Raw genomic sequence first — 11,190 nt, 5'->3', positions numbered from 1 at the left:
TAATCCCTTGGGTTTATAATATTTATCTTAGGTTTTACATACCTTGTGTTTATAATATTAATCCCTTGGGTTTATAATCTCTTTGGTTTATTATTCCCTTGGATTTATAATATTTATCTTAGGGTTTATATACCTTGGGTTTATAATAGTAATCCCTTGGGTTTAATATTATTCCTTTGGGTTTATAATAGTAATCCCTTGGGTTTAATTTGTTTCTTTGGGTTTATATTATTAATTCGTTGGGTTTTTAATATTAATCACTTGGGTTTATTATAATGTAAATCCCTTTAGGGTTTATACACCTTGCATTTATAATAGTGATCCCTTGGGTTTAATATTATTCCCTTGGGTTTACAATACCTTTGGGTTTTAGAATTAATCCCTTGGGTTTATAATATCAATACCTTGGGTTTATTTGGTTCAAATAACTAGGGTATAATATTATTCATAGAGTTTATAATATTAATCTTAGGGTTTAATATAAATCGTTTGGGTTTAAAATCATGGTCAACGATGGTCCAATGTCACAATGTGCCAAAGATTGTCTCAATATGAAAATCAACCATGGTCCAACGTCACATTGTGACAAACATCATCTCAATATGAAAATCAATGATGGTAAATCATGGTCAAGCATGTTTATTTTAGGGTTTATAATATTTATCTTAGGGTTTTTATACCTTGGGTTTATAATATTTATCCCTTAGATTTAATATTATTCCCTTGCAACGAGCCACTTTAGATATTGGAGACAGAGACGTAGGGTCTAACATTTACAACAATATCGAGAGTGAAATCAATAGATGGTTTGCAAATTTCACCGTCTTTTTATTTTCAACGTTATGCAAAAATGTCAAGCAATGTGAGAAGGGATTTGTGGAAATCGTGAATGGTCGTGATCATTATCTTGTTGATTTGAATTGGTGTAGCTTTTGTCATCTATCTCGGTGTGTTTTGGAAAAAGCTAGCATTTAGTAACTGTGTTCTAGTGGAGTGTTTAACACTGAATTTCCTATAAACCACATTTAAATTGTTGTTTCATTTTTATTAAATGTTTATTTCATAATTACTTCATTATTATTTATTAAATGATTATTAACATAATTTACTAGTATAATTATTAATATAATTGTTGTTATTATCTTTATTTATTTATTATTAGAGTAATAATATAGTTATTATTATTATTTAATATAATAGTAATAATATAATATTAATTATTATTAACATGGTTCTTATATTTATATTAATATTATTGATAATAACATTAATTCTTAATATTATTGATAATTGATATATGTGTTTGATATGGGTCTATGGTGTTTATCAACCACATGTATTAATGTGGTTGTGGTAACCACATTTATTAATGTGATTGTGCTAGTTTGTACATGTATATAACCAATATCATAAATATCAAGTTAAAAAAAAAAAAAACAACTTATACATGCTAGAGAATTACAAGAATTTTAATAAAAATTAAAATTAAAGTTATTGTATGTGAAATTTGTGTATAACATAAATAATATTATTAAAAATTAGAATAGATTCATCTTACCTCTAGATTTACCAAGCTTAAGAATGAATATAATTTTTAGAGGTGTAATTAAAAGGAGGTTTGCATCTTCAAAGATTTAGATTTGAGTCCTCTCATGCTTAATAGATCCCTAGAATTAAAATGGATATATGATGGTGATATCAACAAATTGAGAATCATAATAGATTATTTTTGAAGTTGTGTTGTTAGTTATAAAATTTACATCAACCACATTGAAGAAATAATTCATAGTTGTGAGATGATGAAATTCTTATAATATTTAATGAAGTCGTTATAAAGTTTACATCAACCATATTGAAGGAATAATTCATAATTATGATATGATAAAATTATTATAATATTTGATTAAGTAGACTAGGTAACAAAAGTCTTTGTATAATCCAAGATGTGGGAAATGAGAAAAGCTAGGTATGAAGATCACATATAATCACTATAATCACTTAGGTATTTATGAAGACAATGAGAAAAACTAGGGATGGAGATCACATAGAATCACCTGAAATTTATGAGGACAATGAGAAAATTTTGGGATGGAAATCATATATAATCATATGAGAGATTTATGAAGATAATGAGAGAAGCTAAGCATGGAGATCTAAGAAAAATTAGGGAGAAATTTATGAGGACAATGAGAAAATCTAGGGATGGAGATCACATAGAATCACTTGAAATTTATGAAGACAATGAGAAAATTTAAGGATGGAAATCATATATAATCATATGAGAGATTTATGAAGATAATGAGAGAAGCTAGGGATAGAGATCTAAAAAAATTTAGGGATGGAGATTATATATAATCATGTGAGAAATTTATGAAGATAATGAGATAAGTTAGGGATAAAGATCACATAGAATCACTTGAAATATTTATGAGGACAATGAGAAAAACTAGAACGAAAATCACATAAAATCACTTAAAAAAAATTATGAAAATAATAAAAAAATAAAACATGCAAAATACATAAAATCAATTGAAAATCAACAAAAACATTATAAAAGTAATCATGCAAGTAGTTGAATCAATTAACTATATTAAAAATCTTATTATAAACCTCTTAATTAATTAAATAATATCATATATATTATATTGCTGTAAATAAAAATGTTTTGTATTATTATTATAATAGTTAAGACAATTTAATCTTTAAAATATATTATTGCTCTTATATAATATTTGTGTAAATGTTTCTATGTGGCTATTTATATAGAAGCACACCTTTTTTTAAAGAGTTATCTCAATTCCAACGCCTTTCTTTTCACTCTGGTCGTACCATATGTAAATCTGAATACTAAAGGATGTGAAAATATGAGTGTGTTGAGTTTAAAGAGTTTACAAATTAGTTTAGAAAATAATAGAAATTTAGGTTAAATTGTGATAAATCAATATAGATCTATTATAAATACAAATTTCATGTAAAAAATTTATGAGTCTATATTATTTAAATGTTTTATATAGTTATTTATTTTTATTTTTATAGTTTTTATAATTTTTATTTTGGCAGACAGTAAAATTTCAATTCAATTTTAATGACCCACAAGGTTATACATCACACTGGGCTTTAGAATGAAGCTTTAGGCTCAATCAAGAGAAATTTTTGAAAATTTAGGTTAAAGTTGTTAGATTTTTTTATGAGCCCACATTATTTAAATGTTTTATATAGTTATTTAATTTATTTTTTTATTTTTAGATTTTTTATAGTTTTTATTTTGGTAGATAGCGAAATTTCAATTTAATTTTGATGATGGACAAGGTTACACATCATACTGAGCTGTAGAAGGAGCTTTTAGGCTCAATCAAGGAGAAATTTTTGAAAATTTGGGTTAAAGCTGTTAAATTTTAAGATTTTTGGTGTCTCACAAATTATTGACCGTATTGAATCTATTTCCACCACCAAATAATTCAAACTATAGAATGAGTCTTTAACCTCAATCAGTTAAAACTGTTAAATTTTAAGATTTTCAGTATCTTAAAAATTATTAATAATATTGAATCTATTTCCACAACTAAATAATTTAAACACTTCAGCATTCTGAAGTTTGTGTGAAAATAAATTACCAGCTTCTGACAAAACGAAGAAATGGAAAATTTTATGTATTATATATATGTGGCGGAGAATAAATCAAAACAACGCTGACAACAAGACACAGAGAGGCGAGTGTCGTCCTTTTCAAAAGGGTAACGACGCTGACATGACACAGACACTCACACTCATGCGCATTGCATGCACAGTAGCAGCATCAGCCGCCCGCCATTCTCTTCTCCTTCCAACTCATGGCTCGCATATTAAACTTTGGTAGTATATAGTTTCAAAAACAAGTTCAACAGCTAAACTACGAAAGGACCGATGTATTGTATTGTTACAACAGAATATTGTTGCTCGCGTCCAGCCAAACATGTTTGTACAAAATTCTGGCTCTCTCTGTCTTCCCTGTAAATTCATCAGCTGACAGACTGACTCACGTGACAAATCTATTGCTTTTATACATAAAATTTGGCAGATTGATACATTCATATAATATTAACAAATACTGTATCCTCCACTTGTATCTAAAGGGCAGAAGTTGGTATTGGCACTTCAGAGATGTACAATGACAAAATGATTAAAAAAAATATTTTTTTAACTATATCTCGGTATCATGCCAGATTTATGCTGTTCATAATATGTTGATATTTCTATACTGGACTGGGTGATTATATTGTGATAAATATAAAATGTTCTTTTAATTACATGTTGATTTAGTGAAACATGGCAATGTATGAAAAACAATATATACTCAGCAATGGTACAATATACACTGGCATATATATTTGATTGAATATTTAATAGGTATACATTCGATGGTATATATGTTATAATATGTATTTGTTAAAAACTACAATGCAGGGTACAGATTATATAAAAAAAAAAAAATTATGACTGTAGTGACTTCTGAATGCTTGACAAGCACATTTCATTAACATGGATTTTCTTCTTTAAAGTTAATATGGAATATCTCATGTTAATGCAGGGTACAGATTATATAAAAAAAATATAAGACTATACTGACTTCTGAATACTTGACAAGCACATTTCATTAACATGGATTTTCTTCTTTAAAATTAATATGCAATATCTCACATAAATATGAGGTGGGATCTCCTTATAATACCAAACACTAACGGTTATATAAAAAGTACTCAAATCTTTCACAAAAATCCAAACCGTTCCTCGTATTTAAAAATGTATAGCAGTATCACAGTGAACACAGAAATTACAGAGAGTATATCTATATAAATATCACTCACAATGTTGGACAATCACTAATCATAACCACTTATGAAACATAACAACTTATGAAACAGAAGAGTCTTACATTGCTAAACTTTACTATTTTTCTCTGGTACCCCCACCCTTATCTAATTTCCTGCATGCTGCTTGCACTAATGCATGCCCTGAGAGAGACAATTTCTAGTTTCTAGTTTTAGAACTCCCATTGCTCATCTGAAAACTGTATGGTTTGCACAACTGATCTTCATATATAAAAGCCTAAAGGAGCTCTTCTGATGACTTGGTCCACAAAAATGGGATGGAGATTTTGGATTTTGGCTTTGACATGCAAATCCAGAGAAAGCAAAAAACCAGTTCTAGAACATTACAGCTGCAACCAATCAATTCCCCCGCACTAACAACTAAATTGAACAAGAAAACTACACATTACCCATCATCCATGCGTCTCTGTACAGTAAGGTATAATTAAGTTGCCTTTCAAGCAACTAATTTTACCACCCACATTACCAAACACTAAGGAGCAAAAATAGAAATACGAGGACCCTCGATTTATATGCTGAGAAGATCAGGTGGAGACTGAGCAGGACTAGTTGCAGCAACTGGGTCCTTGGAATCCTTGAGTTCTGTAACGGGTGAAGATTCTTGGAATTCATTGGGTTTCATCTTTGGAGGCTCTGAGAGCAGCTGCACTACTTCTCTCATGGTTGGCCTCTCCCCACTCTGCTCCAATACGCACAGCATTGCCACGTAGAACACATGCATAACTTCGTGCAGGGGTACACTGGAGAGACGAGAATCCAATATTTTCAGAACACCTTCGTTGGTGGAATCTGTCATCTTCTTCACCCACTGAACGATATCGACGCCATCGCCGAACTCGCCAACAGGGCGCCTGCCCGTAACCAACTCCAGAAGAACCACGCCAAAGCTGTACACGTCACTCTTTTCGTCCACTTTCAACGTGTAGGCATACTCTGGGAAAACAACATCAAGAATCTTCAGAATTATTGTTGCAGCCCATGACGCAAAATTTATAGAGAAAATGATGTGGACAAATAATTTTTCAAGAAAAGATGGCTGTAACAGCAATTCTGAGAGGGCACAACAGTAAAATATAGACTATTTTCAAAGCAAGATTACATTATGGTAGAGTAGCAGCATCACAAGACACAGATGAAGCAGTTGTAACTATTTTGATAATAATAATAGATTAATTTTTTAAAAATGATAAAAACATTTAAAAAATAAATGCATTCCACTATTGTTTCACACCTCTACCCATACCCAACTTAGGTTACAGATAACAGAGGAACTACCAATCTAATCTTATAATCATGGATGACCAATGATATATTGTTAAACATCAACTAATGAAAAACTAACCAGAAAAATTCAATAGAATCTGAAACCATGTAATTAGGAGGAAAACCCAAGATATCTTGAAAACCATGCAATTGCCTACCTGGTGCAATATAGCCATAAGAACCAGCTATGGCAGACATGCATTCTGAAGTACCAGAATCCTGCAAAAACTTGGCAAGACCAAAATCTGCAACGTGAGCTTCAAAATTGGAATCCAGGAGAATGTTGTTGGACTTTACATCCCTGTGAACAATAAGTGGAGAGCAATCATGATGAAGGTAGCAAAGTCCCTTGGCAGCTTCTAGTGCAATCTTATTTCTTGTATCCCAATGAAGATGACCACCCTTTTTCCCATGCAGAAGCTCTCCCAGGCTTCCATTAGGCATGTATTCATATACCAGTAGATTTGTTTCCTGGTTGGAGCAGAAGCCAAGGAGTCTCACTATGTGACGATGGCGGATTCTACCCAATGTCTGGATCTCTGCAGAAAACCCATGATCATGTGAAGAACATCTGCCTATGCCTGGAAGCCTTTTCACGGCAACTTCTTCTCCACTGGGCATTACGCCCTTGTATACTATTCCTGCTCCTCCTTTGCCTATAATGTTGTCTTCCTTCAAGCTCTCGAGTACATCGTCAGAGGAAAAATCCAGTCTCTGAAATGCAGTCAGCTTCCATTGCCTTGAAGTGTTTGCCTTTTTCAGTGCCCTCGCTTTAATAACAGCAGCAATTGCAAAGGCCATGGAGCAAATGAGAAGCCCTACAACCAAAAGCAGCTTGAAAGTTGAAGAAAATGGACCTTTGATATGGGCTTCCTTTGATGCAGATATGTCATTGCAAGGTCCCAAATATGGTCCACAGAGCTCAGGATTCCCAGCAAAGGAAGTTGCATTGAAGTAAGAGAACTGGCCAGTACCAGGAACTAAACCTGAGAGATTGTTGTAGGAGAAATCCACAGATGTTAGGCTTAGCATGCCTGCAATCTCTCTAGGAATGTTTCCAACCAAATGGTTTCTAGAGATATTGAGATAATTGAGAATCCTCATCTTCGTTATTTGTGGGGATATGGGTCCACTGAGCTCATTCCTACTCAAATCTATGAAGGCCAGGTGCTTACAGTCACTTATCTCAGGAGGTATCACTCCAGAAAATCTGTTACCGCTGAAATCCATCTTGGACAACTCCTTCAAATGGCCAATCTCTGGAGGAATACTGCCTGTGAACTGATTGCCGTCGAGTAGAAGGATCTGCAAGTAGGAGAACTTTCCTATGGAGTCCGGAAGTGGACCAGTGAGCCTGTTGTTAGACAAGCTCAAGTGACCCAAGGTAGAGGTCACCGTACTTTTAGCTGGTATGCTGCCACTTAGATAGTTGTCATGGAGTTCAAACATCCCCAATTTCGGAAGGTATAGCAGCCCTTTTGGGATGGATCCATTCAGGTAATTGTTGCCCATTCGGACTCTAGTGAGCGACTCACAGTTACCCAGAGATTCAGGAATGGGGCCAAAGAAAAAGTTCTCAAGCAAAATCAATATCTGCAACTTCCCGCCAACGCAGAGATCCGGAGGAATGAAGCCAGTAAGCTTGTTGGAAGACAGATCCACCTCCAAAAGCTTAGAGTTCCTTCCCAGCTGTTGGGGAATCCCGCCAGTTAAGTTATTTCCCCATATATGCAAAACTTCAAGGTTGGGAAGGTCACCGATGAAGGAAGGAATGCTTCCATGAAGCCTATTTCTGAAGAGATTCACGAGGGCTAGCTCCTTCAGCTGGGAGAACTCTTCCGGGATTTCTCCTTCCAGCAGATTGTTTGAAAGGTCCATGGATTGCAAGCTCTTGAGTTCCCCCAGCGCTGGAGGAAGGGGGCCGGACAGGTTATTCACTTGCAAAAACAGAGTATCTAGATTCACCAGGTTACGGAACTCCGAAGGAATGGGACCAGATAGCTCACACTCCGACATATCCATACGACGGAGATTCGTCAACTTTCCGATTTCAGGAGGTATTCCACCATCAAATGAATTGTAATAGCCCACATAAAGCTCTTTCAGCTGCCTGAGATTTCCCAGCTCTGCCGGAATAGTTCCTCCCAGTTCATTTCCAGAGACTGCAAGATACTCCAGCTTAGGCCATCTCCCATACTCATGAGGAATAGCACCAGAAAAGTAGTTCCCTCCGAGGTGAAGATGCCTGAGATTCTTCAGCCCAGTAATGTCCATAGGCAATGGGCCTGTGAAGTTGTTGTTGTAAACATCCAAGATCTCCAAGTCCTGCAATCTGGAGAAGTGAGAAGGGAAATGCCCAACAAATACATTGTTGGATATGTTGAACAAACGGAGGCCTACGGCATTGGTGATCTCGTCAGGGAATGGGCCAGTAAAGCCATTCATTGCAACTGTGAGATTAATAAGGCTACGGAGATGACCTATTTCTGGCAGAATTTGGCCTGTGAGATTCATGTTTGAAAGATCCAGAGAAATAATATGATCAGAGTGATCACACTGGATACCTGCCCAGGAACAATGGTGAGCAGAATTGTTCTCTGACCAGCTATCTAGATATTCATTGTAATCAACGATGCCTGCTTTCAGAGCAAGCAGCAGCTTGGCATCGGAAGAATGAGATGAATCTGCTGTAACAGAAAACCCCATAAACAAAACCAGGAGAATAAAGACACCGATGCTCTCCATGTTTTTGCAGAAACACCAAAACTCTAGTCTAGCAACAACAGAATACTATTCGCAAATACTTGCAGTTTCTCACAGTAATCCCAAATCCCAAATGGCTTCAAGCCCTCATTTTCTCCCTCCCTTGGCCCAAGACACAATATCGGACAATTTTTAAGGAGCTAGATACACAAAGATCATGAAAACACCCAGGAAAGCCTATCCCGTTATCATCTGCTCCACAACTCACACATATCCACACAAGGTCAATTTAATCCCCAACAGCAGCATGGAAATGCGCCACTGTTTAAGCCCGTGAACGTGCATTGTATATTGCCAACTGGTGGCAACAAAACACAATAATATAGGAAGGGGATTAGGAATGACAGTGAATTTCTTTTTTTTCTCCCTTCATCGACCCTTGTGCAAAATTTCAACAGGACCCTAAGGACCCTACTCGCTGGCCAACTAAATTCCACACCACCTCGCTCGTACAAACATACTCAAAACGCTCTCGCGCCCAGAGGCAAAGCGAGAAAAAGAATCAAAACATCAGACATCAATGATCATACCAGACGCATGCTCTAACTTTCCCCATTCTCCCATACAACAACAATATCCACCAGCCCAAGAACCCATAAACACACAGAACCCATCAAAATTTCACACAACCTAAAACAGCCATCCCTTTAATTTCCCCCTTCCCGCTGTTGATTACAAAAACTAACATGTCGGCCATGTGGCCACTGCGCATCCATCAAAGCTGCCACTGGAAAAAGTCCATCTTTCCATATATATTAATAAATCTCCTTCCAGCGACCCCAAAATTCATTGAAAACCACGTTTGATACCCCACAAAAACGCCATTAAATCAAAAAAGTTACATAAACAATTCCAAACAGAGGAAGCCCCTGACAGTGACCTAATCCAGTAGTCAGTTACATTACATGCATACTTTTTAAAAACCCTAGACATCTACATCCCTACTGACATTCAACGATTCAAAGAGGATTAATTAACCTAATAAATTAATAATTAGGTCTCTTTTACCGTAGCCCGAGACTGCACTGAGCGTGCTGGATGACGCAAAAGTTTTCAGGAATGATGATTGACAGCTCCTTTTACTTTTACTTTAAGTAGCTTTACATTTGATTTGATTAGATTAGATATTGTATGGATGAATTGTTGGGTTGCCGCAGTGTATAATTGGCAGAGCTAGATTTTCCTTTTTTCAAGCTCTGTGATATGATTAAAAAGTTTAAATGGTTTTTTTTTAAAGGAAATATAACCAGATTTTTAAGAATTATAAGGTAATTCGTAGAGTTTAGATGTTGCAAGAGCTTTCTTTTTTAAGTGGTGAATAGATTTATACGATTAAAAATACATCTTTAAGAAATCACATTAATGTAATAAATTGTATTGTAAATAAAATTAAGATGAAAAAGCAATTTTTACAAAAGTATATAGGATATAAATGTAGTTTAATAAATAGATGAAATGATTTATCAATAATGTGTAATTGTAAAAAAAAATTCAAAACACTGAATTGATTTATGTTTAAAAATACATTTCAAACATTAAAAATGGTGTAGTCTAATTTATAGATGAAATATGGTGTAGTTTAATTTATAGATGAAATAGCTTTTTTCACTGGTATTCACATTATTTCAAGATTGTGTTGTTATTTAAAATACATTTTTGAATGTATAAATGGATTCAACACTTTATGAGGCACTCAAATTATGTAGATTAAACAATTTAAACTCAAGTTTTTAAAAGTTTATGATTTGGATTAAAATTAATCAGAAAAAAATTATCGTAAAAAAAGTCATTTAGTCAATAAATTAAACTATACCTTAAAAATTTATGTTTAAAAACACATTTTAAACATTAAAAAACAATCTTATGAAAATTTATATATTCCAATTATAACAACAACTTAAAAAACCATTTCACCTGTGAATCAGATTATGCCTATCATATATATTAGGGTTTAAATTATAATTTTATATTACTTAAATATTAAATTTTATTCAAAATACACATCCTTATTTACTAAGAAGTTTAAATTATAATTTTATATTATTTAAATATTAAATTTTATTTAAAATACAAATCTTTATTTACTAAGAACAAACCAAATGAATTAATTAGATTTTATTTTTAAAATATAATTTATAATTAAAAAGATGAAATGTAATTAACAAAATGAATTACTTCACAAAAAAGACTTTTACAACATTCTAAATTTTACACATGAAACAAGCTTATAATTCTTTAAAATCCAGTTATATTTCACACAAAATGAAAAAGGGAAAAAAAAAATCTCATCTCTCAA

The 11,190-nt window shown here is 33.6% G+C and overlaps 1 protein-coding gene across 1 annotated transcript; it reads right to left on the bottom strand.

The window, feature by feature from the left end:
• Positions 1-4,743: 4,743 nt before the first annotated feature.
• BAM1 (Leucine-rich receptor-like protein kinase family protein) lies at positions 4,744-9,626 on the bottom strand. Its single transcript, XM_089417913.1, has 2 exons — positions 6,290-9,626; positions 4,744-5,801 (listed from the first exon to the last, which is right to left on the bottom strand). The coding sequence occupies exons 1-2, from the start codon at positions 8,874-8,876 to the stop codon at positions 5,377-5,379; spliced, it is 3,012 nt and encodes a 1,003-aa protein (XP_089274039.1). The 5' UTR covers positions 8,877-9,626; the 3' UTR covers positions 4,744-5,376.
• Between the last annotated feature and the right edge of the window lie 1,564 nt (positions 9,627-11,190).

This window comes from Pinus tabuliformis, chromosome 6 (assembly GCF_031772625.1).
Source record: "Pinus tabuliformis cultivar Carrire ecotype Pingquan chromosome 6, CPIR1, whole genome shotgun sequence".
Lineage (NCBI taxonomy): Eukaryota > Viridiplantae > Streptophyta > Pinopsida > Pinales > Pinaceae > Pinus > Pinus tabuliformis.
The sequence above is the reverse complement of the archived record's forward strand: the minus strand, read 5'-3'. Positions and strand labels throughout refer to the sequence as shown.

Excerpts from the sequence above, each read along its gene's own strand:
- BAM1 (XM_089417913.1), bottom strand. The coding sequence starts at position 8,876 with ATGGAGAGCATCGGTGTCTTTATTCTCCTGGTTTTGTTTATGGGGTTT. Across the intron at positions 5,802-6,289 it reads TTATGGCTATATTGCACCAG|AGTATGCCTACACGTTGAAA; the intron begins GTAGGCAATTGC and ends TTGTTTTCCCAG.